We start from the raw sequence: 14,873 nt of genomic DNA, 5'->3' as shown, positions 1-14,873 counted from the left end.
CTCAGACACACAAAAAATGAAAATTCCCAATCCTCTCTCCAGTCCCTTATCTACTATCTCTAGCAGTTAAATGCTTGCAAATATTTTTCAGTGTCCTTAGAGATTACATAAATATCTTCATAAAATGTGAAAATGCGCATCTTGTTTTGCAGTATACTTTATTTTTTAAGAAGATTTTATTTGTTTGACAGAGACAGGGAGCACAAGTAGGGGGAGTGGGAGAGGAAGAAGCAGGCTTCTGTCGAGCAGGGAGCCCTATGCGGAGCTCGATCCCAGGACCCTGGGATCATGACCTGAGCCAAAGGCAGACACTTAACTGACTGAGCCACCCAGGCACCCCTTTATTTTTTTAAAGATTTTATTTTTAAGTCTTGTCTATACCCAACATGGGGCTTGAATTTACAACCCTGAGTTCAAAAGTCACGTGCTCTAACCAACTGAGCCAGCCAGGTGTTAAATCTGACATATCACAGTCTTCTGTCTGTTCATATAGCTCTGCCTCACTTTTTTTTATTCTATTTGACTTATGAAGGTGATAATAACTATTCCCCTTTTTACTGTATTACATTTTTTGGTTTATAAACAATACTGCATTGAATATCTTTGTCCACTTCTGTAAATATTTCCATAGCAGCGCTGCCTAGATCTTTCTCTGATGGTGAAAATGATCTGTCTGCTTTGCCTCATATGGTAGCCACTAGGCAGATGTGGCTGTTGAGCACTTGGAATGTAACTAGGTCAGTGGAAGAACTCAGACTGTTTATTTTTATTTATTTTTTATTTTTAAGTAATCTCTACACCCAACATGGGGCTTGAACTCACAAGAGTCACATGCTCTGTACCAACCAAGCCAGCTGGGAACTCTGAAAGAACTCAATTTTTAATTCTATTTTATCTTAACTAAATTTGAGATTCTAAATCATAGGGCATATACATTTAATAAGTAGTACAAAATTGTCCTTCAGAAATTTATACCAAGTTATATTTCTACCATTGGTGGTCAGGAGTGCCCATTTTCCATATCCTCAATAGCACTGAATGGCCTCAAACTTCAAAATTTTCACCAGTCTTAGAAATGAAAAATGGCATCTTATTTTAATTTGTATTGCCCTAATTGCTATTGAGATGGAGCTGTTTTCATATATTTACTGATCTTTTAATAACTCTGATTTGCCTATTCAGATTCTTGCTCAGTTTCCAAAGGAGTCTTACAAGTAGACACGATGGTTGCTTTTTGAAAAATGTCAGCGCTTCAAGATATTCCCCTCCCCCCACCAAAGATCGTCTTTACTAGCGGCCAAATTCCATTCACCACCCCTTCTGTTGGAAAAGATCTGTGATACCAACCACATGATGTAATTGGACTTTCTCATTATCTTTGTGGATTGAACCACCACTACAGGAGATAAAGTACCACAGGAAAAGAAAGGGAGTGAGAAGAGTACACAACTTTGTTCCGTGTCTAGTTAGCTGTCACCAGCAGAACCCCGCGCAGCCCAAGCACTGGAGCGGGGGTGGGGGGGGGGGTGGGGCTGAGGCAGGCCGTCCGCTGCTGCCCATGCGCGCTCCTTCGTGGTGTGCGGCTTGTCGCAGACGGACTGGCATGCTTCCGGAGCTTATGCAGGGGTCACCTTGTAAGACAGTTAACGCAGGCATCTTGGGAGTCCAGCAGTCCAGGAATGAGAGGTGGTCTAGGATAGAGCAGTTCCTGGTGGTTTTCACAGTGGGGTTCTCAGTAGCTCGCTCCCTCTGTGAAATGCACACAAGCACCTCTCCACTCCATCCCCCAGCTGTCTCCTCCTTATTCTCCCTCTTCATCTTCTCCTTTCTCCCCAGATCAGCCTATAACTCCTAGGACATTAATTTGATTTTATTTAAATTTTAAATGGACTCGTTCAGGACACTGCTAGGACTCTTGGTGTTGCCTTTTGAGCCTTTCTCTCAAGGTAACTTATTTTGGCCTTAACCATAGCCTGTCAGCTTTGCACCTGGGAACATAGAACTGACATTCTAGTTTATATGTATTTTATGTCAGTGGATTCTTTGATTCAGTGACTCTGCTCTTAGGAATTTGCCTTAAGGAAATCATTAGAGATGCTCATTGTGGAGTTCTTGATCATAGAGAAAATGTGTAACATTTCCACATGTGTAACGGGCATGGTTAAATGATGGTATGTGTATATTCATCAAATGGCACATTGTTCAGTCATTAAAAATCAGGTTTTTGAAGAAGAATAACCTTTGAGGATTGTTCACAATAGAATTTAAATAGAAAAAGCAAAGTAAAAAATGAATCTCAATTTCATTTTTTTAAAAAGTATATGTTGGGGGCGCCTGGGTGGCTCAGTGGGTTAAAGCTTCTGACTTCGGCTTGGGTCATGATCCCAGGATCCTGGGATTGAGCCCCATGTCAGGCTCTCTGCTTAGCGGGGAGCCTGCTTGCCTCTCTCTCTCTGCCTGCCTCTCTGCCTACTTGTGATCTCTGCCTCTCAAATAAAATCTTAAAAAAAAAAAAAGTATATGTTGGGGCACCTGAGTGGGTCAGTTTGTTAAGTATCTGACTCTTGGTTTTGGCTCAGGTCATGATCTCAGGGTCATGGGATTGAGCCCCCATCAGGTTCTGCAATCACTGGGGAGTCTGCTTGAGATTCTCTCTCTCCCCGCTCTGCACCCCCGTCTCTGCTCATGCTCTCTCTCTCTCTCTCAAATCTTTTTAAAAAAGTATATATGGAAGTAGAAAATACTGCAAAATATTAATATTCATTGTTTCAGGAAGTTGGAATCATGGATAATTTTTATTGATTTTATAATTTACTATATTTTTCTGATTCTCTAAAGTAAATTTATTTCTGTATTAGGGAAATACTTTCCTAATTACTATTGTTTAAAAAGGCAGACAGCCCTTTGTGGCAGCACAGTGGGCCCCATATCTAATGGGTGGTCAGTGGGGGTGCAGTTCAGCAGAAAATGTGTCCCTTAGTCTGAGGGGACAGTGAGCCCAAAGGCATTGGCCAAGGCAAGAAACACCAGGGGCTCCTACCACCCTTAGGAGAGTTACCCAAACAGATGAAAGTACTGGCGTTTCTTGTGATAAACTAATAAGTCTGAAGTCTTTATTAAATTTTAAGAGATTGATGTTTACATATCATATTTATTTATTTTTTAAAGATTTTATTTATTTGAGAGAGGGCAGGGGGGAGGGGGAGAGGAAGAAGGAGAAGCAGACTCCCCACAGAGCAGGGAGCCCGATAGGAAGTCTGAGGTCATGACCTGAACCCAAGGCAGACGCTTAGCCAACTTAGCCAACTGAGCCACCCGGGTGCCCCACACATCTCATTTTAAAGATTAGCTCTCCAGGCGATCAGAAGCCAACACGACGCACTGCTAGTCCATCTTCATACTCTGAGCATCACTGCTGAAGGAACAGAGGACAGTGCTAATGTCCCAAAGTTTCCTTACTAAGTGTCTGTTCTTGGAAGCTCACCAGTAACGTGGCCCAGCCCCCGGGTTCTGGAACCTCGGCCGGGAGGCGCTCTAAGACAGCTGAAGCCGTTTGTGGGCTGCCCCAGTGTCAGGTCCCTGCACACACAGGAGGGTTGCCGTGCTTGTGCACGGGAAGCCCATCCTCCCTGTAAGAGGACAGCCTCTGATCATGCATGCTCTGTGAACTCTCGGCTATTGCCCTTTAGAATCGAATCGTCTTCTCTTTTGCCTTCCCTTAAATGTGGACATTCGGTTCCATCCTCAGCCTTCTCTGCTTCTACATACACCCTGGCGTTGTGTGAGTAGCTTTTTCAGGTGAGATCTGCCCGCCCTCGGAGATTCTGATAGCCTTACAGGCCTTCTCAGAGTAAAGGGGGTCACATAACAGCACCATTCTTCCTCAGGTTCTAAACAAATGGTAAATGAGGACACGGTGTCAGTGGACAGAAGCCAAAAGCCACATCGTTTGATGAAGGCTACTTGACACTCGCTGAGGGCGAGAGTGACAGCAGCGTTGGGCCAGGGCAGGCCTCCCCCAGGCCCAGGCAAGGCGGAACAGAGGACAGGGATTTCTAGCGCTTCTCAGAGGAAGGAACTAACCCCAACATGCCCAGTTCACAGTTCATTCTTCCCAGATGTACCATTCATGGCCACTCTTGCGCCTGGTGGAGGGACTACGAGGGTGAAGAGAGGCCGGAGTGCGATGCTGACGGTGGGCTCGCCACGTCGCGGGAGACCCCGAGAACGGGACAGCATTCAGAGTGTGTGTGCTCCCGGGTTGGGGGGGGCTTGTCCGCTGAGCAAACGGAGGTAGACCTCAAGGTGCTGGGGGAGTGGAGTCTGTGCTCGGCACAGCTCCCGGGATCCCCACGTGCCCGCTGCCCTCGGCCCTTGAAAATGATGGATCCTGTCTTCCTGAGAGCTGCCTCCAAAGGCTGTCCCCGGAGCTTAGCCGCATCTCAGACGGCCCTCGTGACCTGCACACATTTCCGGCAAGCTGCAGTCAGACCCTCTTCTCCGAGAGTCTGCGGGCTTCTAAAACCCCTGATTCCCTAAGTGACCCAATGCTCTCACCGTCCACTTTGCACCTGGAGTTTCCGCCAAATGTCTGCCTCTTCGGTGAAGGCTTCCCCACCCTGGAGGCGTCAACAATCGCACTGTACTGCCTTTATGCTTACCCCTCCCCCGCTCCTGCCTGTGAACTCTGAGAGGCCTTTTTGCCTCCCTACCTCCAGTGGCCGGGCCCACACCTGGCACATGACAGCCACCCAGCGGGTGTTTACTGAAATGATCCAGTGGCTTGGCTTCCCAGTCATGGGGATTTCTGCATACGGACTGAAGTTCTCCTTCGGCAAGTACTCATATTTTCCTGTGGCCATCAAAGAAATGGAAATGCCATTTGTAGCGCCTCTCTGAATTATGGTATAATTATTATTCTGAGAGGTGATTTCACGGCAGCAATTTAAAAAGGTTCTGGCTGGGAAGATGGTCACGATTGCAATTGCAATGGCCCCCACTGGGTGTCGCTGTTGTCACTGACACGAGAAGATGATGGCCCTGTTGTGGAGTCCCAGGGCCTTCTGGCTTGCAGGTGAGTCTGGCTCCTTTTTTAGAGACCACAATTGAGGACATGGTCTGACAGCTGCTCAGAGGGAGAGGCTAAGAGGTGGTCAGGAAGCCTGGGGCTCACTCTGGTTCTCTGACCATTTGGCTGCCTAAACTTCTTCTCATTCTGTGCCTTCGTTTCCCCAGTGCCTGGCCAGCTCCGGGTGTTCCAAAGACCAGTGTCTCAACGTGGGGGGATGATGGAGGTGATTGTCCCTTTTTTTCACAATAGGCATCAGGGTTGTTTCGTTGTCTTTTCAATAATAAAGCATGAAGTGCTAGGAAAAGCTCTAAGAGGGTGACAATCCAAGGACAGGGCTACATTTCCCCCTTCATGAGAATTTAACCGTATTCTACAGGTCCCATCAATCTTCTTCCACCCAGCCGCAGAGAACCCATTCTCCACTTTCTTGTTGTCTCTGGCTGTTTTGTCTTGTTCAGCTGACTGTGGCTTATTTTCTATTCGTTTTCCTCCATCATCGAATTTAAAGTTTTCCTCCAAGCAGTCCACCTGAGGGGAATCGTCCACAAAAAAGGGGAAGGTACACACGCTAGTGTATGGAGCCCTACTCTGAGCCAGGCCTGGAGCTGCCCCTTTCCCTACACCGTCCTGCCAGAACTCTCAGCCCCACGTGAGGCCTCAGGGCCCCGGTGAGGAACAGGGTAGGGGCCCAGCCCTCCCCGGCTCCAGGACCCCCTCCGGCAGGAGCACTTGAAGGCGCAGCGTGAACGCGGTCTCCCCCACCCGGGGGCTCCACGGAACACACTGCAGGACCTTCCAAGGCCCTCTTCCTGCCTCACAGTGTAAGTGGATGAACTCCCCGACACCCTAGAACTTGACAGGCCACCATTCTCTGAATGATGGAAAGACTGGGTTTCTTTTGTTTTGTTTTTAATTCTGCAGCTTATTCCGAGGAGCCAAGAGGACTTAATTTTAAAAATTATCTTGTTAAAAATGAAGAAATGTGTTTACATATTACATATTTGCTCAAAAGCTCAGTCCTCTCAGAAAGGCAGAAAATGAAGTAAAGAGCAATTACTAGAGAGCTCAAGCTCCTTTGGGAGCTGTCGCCCATCCTCCGTGCAGGCTCTGCCCCTCTGAGAGCCCAGCCACTGGGCAGGTAGGGTCTCCAGGCGCTCCGCAGCCCCACACAGCTCTCTTCGGCAGACGGTGAGCTGGTGACCAGATCCCAGCGAAGATGTGGGGGTCAACGGAGTTCTCCCGGTCCGGGGAGTGTGTGCATTTTCAGAGGAAGAGGCTGCTGATGAGAGACTCAGATGAGACACTCTCCGGCAGCCAGGGCAGCGTCCGCTCACTCCTCCTAGGTGACCCATCCTCTGCCAGAGCTTGCCCCCTGGCCCTCGTGGGGAAGGGACGGGGGACGGGGATGACAACTGCTCTGTCAGGTTGACAGGCCAGGGAGGGGTGCTCCAGAACCGCTTCGTGCTTAGTCATTCCGAGGCTCTGTGGACGTGTGACCTTCGTCCCACCTGGGTTCCCGGGCCTCTGCTCCTGTGGCCCTTTTCTCAGGACGCTGCTGGCGAGCTTACACTGTTTTGCTGTTATTGTTCTTATAAACTTAGGAGGAAATCGAACGTTTTCTTGAATCTATGGTTTTATCAGAAGTGGGGAAATGGGGGCGCCTGGGTGGCTCAATGGGTTGAGCCTCTGGCTTCGGCTCAGGTCATGATCTCGGGGTCCTGGGATCGAGTCCCGCATCAGGCTCTCTGCTCAACAGGGAGCCTGCTCCCCCTCTCTCTGCCTGCCTGCCTCTATGCCTGCTTGTGATCTCGCTGTTAAATAAATAAAAATCTTTTTAAAAAAATCAGAGAAAGCACATTTCCTTGTGGAGATGAAGAACTTTTCACACCTGGTCAGTGTCCCTCATCCCTGTCACCTTTCTGGCTCCAGAAGGAAATGGGGCTTGTGAGCCCTGCTGCGGAGGCTGGTGGAGCTCTGGCTTCCGAAGCTCCAAGCAGGTTGTGTGGGTTGGGGGAGCAGTTTCTGCTTGAACCAAGAAGAAAGACGAAGTGCATTTTTCTGCTAGGCCCTTAGCCCTGAATGGGTGAAACGACTGCCTCCCCCTTGCCTCCACAAAAGGCTAAGTTCAGAGTCAATTGGGAGAGGCCGAGCACAGAAGCGTGATACATTTTTTAACAAAAATTCCATCCCGGGACACACTCTCTTGTCAGGTCTTGGCTGAAGAGCCAGCATGCGTGCGTGTGTGCTAACAGGAGGGGACTGCGGCACGCTGCCTGTGTCCCTCACTGCTTTCTTCTCCTGCGCATGTGTATTAGTGTACAGACACATAACAGTAGTAAAATAAGAAAGTTATTGGAAAAATAGAAGTAAACACATTACGTAACTCTTATTTTTATGGAAACTGAAAAACCTATAGATACTTAGAAAAAGACTTCAGAGGCAAACTTTTGAGGGGCATTTTTTTATTATAAATTTAATGTGGTTGATTAATGAAAAATCACAATGAAGTACCAAGAAAACGTTTGTCAATATAAAAATTTTAGCAGCATTTCCATAGTTTCAGGCTCTAACGTTAGTCACACTTCCTCCCTCCCGCTACCAAAAAAAGAATCCAACGGGACTACAGTAGAGCATCAAGATGTTCAGCTTAGTAAAGGCCTCAAGGAAATCCTCAAATCCAGTGTATCGTCTAATATTTCAACTCTCCCTGCTCCTGAATTTCTAGAACGTTGTATCAGTCGCCTTAGTGTTTGAGACAAGAATTCTGTTCCTCAGGCTGCGAGGGGAGAAGAGGGGTGAAAATTTAAACTGGACTTGATATGTGGTGCTGGAACACGCATCCTTACGTACGTACACTCTCTACACGGACGACGATGAAGGACCACTGCGGGGTTCACCAGTGTCTGGCATGTGGTGGCAGTGGGGGGCAGTGGGGCTGGGGGAGATGGGGGAGGGGAGGGCTGGTGCTTCAGCATCCGCGCTGTGAGGGGCAGGCCAGGCCCGGCGGTCTCCCTCCAGCACAGGCTAACGGTAGGATTAATGAGAAGGGGAGACAGGCAATATGAAAATAGAATACTGGCAAACTATTCCCCTGCTTCTTTGGTACTTTCCAAAATTCTCTGATCAAAAAAGTATAGGGAAGCACACCATTAAAAAATTACAGTCTGAAGTATTTACAGAAGCGATTATGATATATTACAGAATCAATACACAGTATATGAACAGATTCCTCAGTGAGAGCCCTTGTGAACCCCCACCCCAGTATCAAGAGCACACCCACGGTCGCACACCTGCCCAAATGTGCACCAGCCATTCCGACTCGCGCTTGTCTTACAGTCTGTTCAACGAGGAAAACACCACTCTCCAATTTACACTTTCCTTTTAAAAGGTTCTTAAAATTTGCCACTGAAATCACGACGTACAAGGATTTGTTGAATACTGGGTCCTAGGCAATACAGCTCCACTCCCATTTTGAGTATGTCAGAGATAATGCTATCTAGTCTACGTACACACTATGCAGCGACAGGGAAGTAACCGCACCACGTCGTGTCACCGCGATACCAGTTTAATGCACGTGATTCTGTACAGTAGTTAAGTTAGCTCTGGAGGGGGACTCTACAGTGTAGGTGAACAGTGTGGTTTGGAACCCTAGGAAAGGGACGCGGAGAAGCTGGGGGCGGGGGTGGGCAGCCCGCGTATGGGCAGGTCGCGTGCCACGTGCCACCCCCACGTGCCCACCCCAGACCACTCCTTGTGCGCGGCGTGGAAGAAGACACAAATCACACGTAGGGGAGGATCCCGTACATGAGGAGGGCCATGATAGCAGCGCTGAACAAGCCAGCCACGGGCACAGTCACAAACCAGGCCACAAAGATATTCCGGAAGAGACGCCAGTCCACAGCCTTCCGGGAGCGGATCCAGCCCACGGCCACCACCGAGCCCACCTGTGGGAGCACAGACATTCGAAGGTGAAAACAGAGGCCCGCGAATTTAAGCGTGAGGCACAGACTCTACAGTCAAGCAAAGGAAAGCGGCTAACCTCAGAAGTAAACTGCATTATAAAACTACCAATTCTTGCCTCTTGATTTGTTCAAAGCTTTTAAAATCATTAAGATCTTAGGTATAATTACTTTAGGGTGATTCTACTCTGCACGTCGTTCTGATACACTTTGCCTATAATCTATTCCATCTGAGTGGGACGTTAGACAAGTGCATGTCTCCCCTTCTCTCTGCACCTTATAAACTAACTTGACTTCAATATTCCGCAGGCGGGCTAAGGCGGACCACAGCATACGCTCCTGCTTTGATCGGGCAGTGCGACGGCGACAGCGTGCCCTTTCCCTCGCAAAAGCAGCATCGTAAGTGTTGGAGCTGGAGAAGACCTTTGAGAATGTCCAATCCACGTGGTTCGTTTTACAGAGGCTAAAACAGATCCCGAGGGGGCTCGGGGGCACGGGAGAACGGCCGCAGCCTGAGGACAGAACTCAGGCCTCTTGATTTTAAACTGGTTTCCTCCTCTATCTCAAGCTGCCTGGCCATCTTTGTACCTTAGCTAGTGTGAAGGGAAGTAAAAAAGTAAACGGCAAAGTAAAATAAAGTAAGACAAAGTGGAACATACACACTATTAGATCGGGACTGTCACTCGTGCCTCACAAAACGACAGGTACAGGTATTGGGAAATCACAATGCTAATACGGATTCAAAGCTTTTTCCAAACACTCACCGTTCATTTTTATGGTTTGTTGAAAGTTTAAAAAGGAAAAAAGACTCAACTTTAAGTATCCTAAAAATGAAAAAGTACAATTCCCATAACATCTCATGCCTCACTTGCTCTGGTGGGGCGTGGAGTTGGACAGAATGCCCATTTGTGAGCTGGATTTTTCCATAAAATAGGCTTTGTTTCCACTGACCCTCAAATACTCCAGAGTCATCAGGGGCCAATGCAGTTCAAATAGCAACCAGGTCTAACCACAGGAAAAATAAAATCCAACACATTAGATTGTTTATGGACACAAACTGGAACACCAAAATCAGCGGTGTACTGGAAGGCAGTTAATCTGATATTCTGTCAACCCAAGCCATGATTAACCAACATCTTCAGGACAGCAACTAACATGTACGAGGAGCTTTCAAAGTGATTATTGTATTTAAAATCTTTGGCTGTAACCAGTACCCTGTATGAACCTGAGAACCTGAGAATGCTGTCTAGAAGTTCCTAAACCATGACAGACAATCAAGATTTTTCTACTATGTAGGGTCAGCTAGTTTCTGGTGGTCCTCAAACACGGTCAAGTCCACAAATTCTAACTCCTGTTATGCACTGTGTCTCCAGAGCGTGTCCTCTTTAGTACCCTTTTGGTTGCTCTGGACTCCCTTAGGGAGGACATGCTCAAGTTTCCATTTTATCACACCCTCTTCCTTTCTTAGAAAACTTTTTTGAGGGGCGCCTGGGTGGCTCAGTGGGTTAAGCCGCTGCCTTTGGCTCAGGTCGTGATCTCAGGGTCCTGGGATCGAGTCCGGCATTGGGCTCTCTGCTCAGCGGGGGGCCTGCTTCCCTCTCTCTCTCTCTGCCTGCCTCTCTGCCTACTTGTGATCTCTTTCTGTCAAGTAAATAAATAAAATCTTAAAAAAAAAAAAAACTTTTTTGAGAAAGCATAAAGGTAGGGGAGCCCGGGTAGCTTAGTCGGTTAAGTGTCTGCCTTCAGCTCGATCCCAGTGTCCTGGGATCGAATCCTGCATCAGACTCCCTGCTCAGTGGGGAGTCTGCTTCTCCCTCTCCCTCTGCCCCTCCCCTCCACACTCCAACTTGCGCTCTCTCTCTCAAATACATCTTTTTTTTTTTTTTAAAGCATGAAGTTAGAATATTACTATAGCAAGTTTATGTACGAGAAGGGATGGGCAATTTCCCAGACCTCCACTACTGTCCGATTTATATATTCCTTTCTTGTTTTTATCAATATACTTTTATTTGTAAATAATAGGGCACATTATTTCCTTTCTTTAAAAAAATTAACATTCTATTATAGGCATCTCCCTGTAGTGCTCACAGGCTTTATGATTATCATGAGAAATGGCACACCCTTTAGATGGATGCACTTAATTTAACCACTTCCAGTTTGTTTCCAATTTTTCCCTATTAGAAATAGTTCCAGGTGGCCTGGGTGGCTTAGTCAGTTAAATGTCTGCCTTTGGCTGAGGTCATGATCCCAGGGTCCTGGGATTGAGTCCTGCATTAGGCTCCCTGCTGCTCCCTCTGCCCCTCCCCCCTGCTTGTGCACGTGCACACTCTCACTTGCTCTGACAAATAAATTAAAATCTTAAAAAAAGTTCCATGATTAGTGTATTCATTCATATAGTTTATATTTGGGTTTAAAAAATAATATTCCCTGAAATGGATTATTAAAGGGGGCATTTATTTAGTTTTGCTTTTAATTGCAGTACAGTTAACATACAGGGTTGTATTAATTTCAGATGTACAATAGTGATTCAGCAATTTAAAGGGAGTATTTAAAAAACATCTTGAAATAATTTGAAACTTAGAGAAAAGTTGTAAGTACTCCACACACCCTTTACCCAAATTCACCAGTTCTTAACCTTTTGCCACAATCCATGAAAAAACATTTTCAGACTATTAAAATATCCTGCTCCTTTATCAACCTCCCTCTCCCCTTCTGCTAAAGACTCCCCAATCCCGTCTTCACTACAATGGTTGCAAAATGGTAATTTATCAGTAATGGTTGCAAAATGGTATTTTACCAACTCCCTACCATGTATCAGATGGAATGCTGCAAGGAGGAGGAACAGGGTCTTCATACAGACTGCCAAATAGTTTTATTAACAGTTATAAATGTACAAGGTCATCCATAATCTGTGAATTTTGGTACATTGTAATCATCCTGCAAGTTGCTCTTTTTTGCTAAGCAATCAAAAAATATGTACTACTGTTGCTTTAATTTGCATATCTTTACCCCTAAGGCTACATTTTTATTTATTTATCCAATTGTACCTCTTCTAGTCTTTACTATAGATAAAATTGTCTCTCCATGTATTCCCAATTCTGCCAAATGTGTGGTCTTTACTGAAAGATAGTAACTCTTCTTTTTTTTTTTAATATTTATTTATTTATTTTATTATTATTTTATTTTAATATTTATTTATTTATTTATTTGACAGACAGAGATCACAAGTAGGCAGAGAGAAGGAGAAGCAGGCTCCCTGCTGAGCAGAGAGCCCGATGCGGGGCTCGTTCCCAGGACCCTGAGATCATGACCTGAGCTGAAGGCAGTGGCTTAACCCACTGAGCCACCCAGGCTTCCCTTAACTCTTCTTTAATGCAAAGATTTTTCTCAATTCACTGCTTTGCTTTGTTTCAAGTTTCTAATTGCATACAATAAAATATGCTGTACTTTTCTCCTATGATTTGTCCTTGAATATTTGATATTTAGTTTTATTTTAGTGTAAATTTTCTAAAATAAGATTCTATTTTATTCTAAATTTTAAAATGTTTTAAAAATGCTAGTTAGGCCATCAGATTAATTTTTTGAGAGCTGTGTGTCTAATTTTGTTTTTCTCGACTGACAGCCAGCGATCCAACCTCCCTTACCCAACATCACCAAACTATATCGCTCCTGTATAGCAGGCTCTATTTCTGGCCTGTTTTTATAGAAATAGCAGATGTTTTTCACTGTTTTTTTTTTTTGTTTTTGTTTTTTGTTTTTTTGACAGAGAGAGAGATCACAAGTAGGCAGAGAGGCAGGCAGAGAGAGGGAAGAAGCAGGCTCCTGCGGAGCAGAGAGCCCGATGCGGGGCTCGATCCCAGGACCCTGAGACCATGACCTGAGCCGAAGGCAGCGGCTTAATCCACTGAGCCACCCAGGCGCCCCTATGTTTTTCATTGTTGTGGTAAAACACCTATAACATAACATTGATCATTTTAGCCATTTTTAAGTGTACAAGTGAGTGGCATAAAGTATCGTCACACTGTTTGGCAAGCATGAGCACCATCCATCTCCAGAACTTTGTCATCTTCCGCAGCTGAAACTGTCCCCGTCCACACTGCTGTCCCACCTCTGTATACTTTCAACTCTCTCTCTCCCAAGACTGTCCTTCCTCATTACTTTTCTTTTTATTTTATATCCTTGAGAACTTGACCCACCAAATTCACTTTAGTCTTCTTTTGTAAAGTTAGAAGAAAAATTTGGTTGGGTTTGTATTTGTGGGGAACATATACCTTTTTTTTTTTTTTTAAAGATTTTATTCATTTATTTGACAGACAGAAATCACAAGTAGGCATAGAGGCAGGCAGAGAGAGAGAGAGGAGGAAGCAGGCTCCCTGCTGAGCAGAGAGCCCGATGCGGGGCCCGATCCCAGGACCCTGGGATCATGACCTGAGCTGAAGGCAGAGGCTTTAACCCACTGAGCCACCCAGGTGCCCCATAATACCTTTTTTTAAAAGATTTTTTGAAAAGTAATTTCTACACCCAAGGTGGGGCTTGAACTCACTACCCAGAGATCAAGAGTTACATGCTCCACCCACTGAGCCAGCCAGACGCCCTGGAGGGAACTCATATCTTTATAAAATTTAGTTTTCCCATCCAATAACACTGTCTCATCTGCCGGTCTGCTTTCATGTCTGTGTGAAGTTATGTGTCTTTTTCATATACAACACTCACATTTATTAGGATTATTCTCAAATATCTTTTTGCTGCAATGCTGGAGGTGTTGTTTTTATCACATTTTCGTACTGGCTACTGCTGACAGACGAGCTGTAGAGTTCTTTATTTTTATGGTGCGCTTGGTCATTTTTGCTGAATTCTAGCGGTGTTTTAGAGAATTTTATCAAATGTCTTTTTGGCATATATGTCAGTAGATGGTCATATGTGGTTTTTTCTTTTTAAGATTTTATTTATTTATTTGACAGAGAGAGATCACAAGCAGATAGAGAGGCAGGCAGAGAGAGAGAGAGAGGGAAGCAGGCTCCCTGCTGAGCAGAGAGCCCGATGTGGGACTCGATCCCAGGACCCCGAGATCATGACCTGAGCCTAAGGCAGCGGCTTAACCCACTAAGCCACCCAGGCGCCCCTCATATGTGGTTTTTTAATGGATTGATAAACTGCATTACTTTGAAGGTGTCAGAATACCCTTCTTGGGATTCACTCAACACCTATCTGTTGAGTGCTTATGAGGAGCCAGCCCTGTGTAGGTGCTGGAGGTGGATAAACCCTGCCCTGTTCAGAGCCTGTTTTCTAGTAATCTGGAAAATCAATTTGATCCTGCTGAAATCTTCTAAAATCACTGATGTCATGTATTAGCTCCTTAAGTTTTATACAAATATTCATATATCATTTTAAATCAGGTTTTGGTATTAGGTTTATTCAGAATAGTATATACTTTGTAAAACAAAAAGAAGAGTTTCCTGTTCTATTTTTTTTTATACTAGAAAATTTACATAACACGAAAATTATTCTTTTAAAATGAAGAGGCTATGGGGCGCCTGGATGGCTCTGTTGGTTGAGCGTCCGACTCTTGGTTTTGACTCAGGTCATGATCTTGGGGTCATGAGATCAAGCCCCGAGTTAGACTCTGCTTTGAGTGGGGAGTGGGCTTGAGATTCTCTCTCTCCCTCTGCTCGTCTGTTATCTTGTGTGTGCGCACACGTGCTCTCTCTCTCAAGTGAATAAATCAATCGTTGGGGCAACTGGCTCAGTCAGTTAAGTGTTTGCCTTTGGCTCCGGCTGTGATCCTGGGGTCCTGGGATCCAGCCCTGCATTGGGCTCCCTGCTCAGTGGGGAGTCTGCTTCTC

The 14,873-nt window shown here is 45.7% G+C and overlaps 1 protein-coding gene across 2 annotated transcripts in view; it reads right to left on the bottom strand.

The window, feature by feature from the left end:
* Positions 1-8,620: 8,620 nt before the first annotated feature.
* SLC20A2 (solute carrier family 20 member 2) overlaps positions 8,621-14,873 on the bottom strand; it is a 108,373-nt gene continuing 102,120 nt past the window's right edge. For both annotated transcript variants that reach the window (XM_045998030.1, XM_045998031.1), the window contains exon 11: positions 8,621-9,015. In XM_045998030.1, coding sequence (XP_045853986.1) covers positions 8,851-9,015 — 165 coding nt within the window. In that variant the 3' untranslated portion in view covers positions 8,621-8,850. The remainder of the gene's footprint in view (positions 9,016-14,873) is intronic.

Source organism: Meles meles, chromosome 2, assembly GCF_922984935.1.
Source record: "Meles meles chromosome 2, mMelMel3.1 paternal haplotype, whole genome shotgun sequence".
Taxonomy (NCBI): Eukaryota; Metazoa; Chordata; class Mammalia; order Carnivora; family Mustelidae; genus Meles; species Meles meles.
The sequence above is the reverse complement of the archived record's forward strand: the minus strand, read 5'-3'. Positions and strand labels throughout refer to the sequence as shown.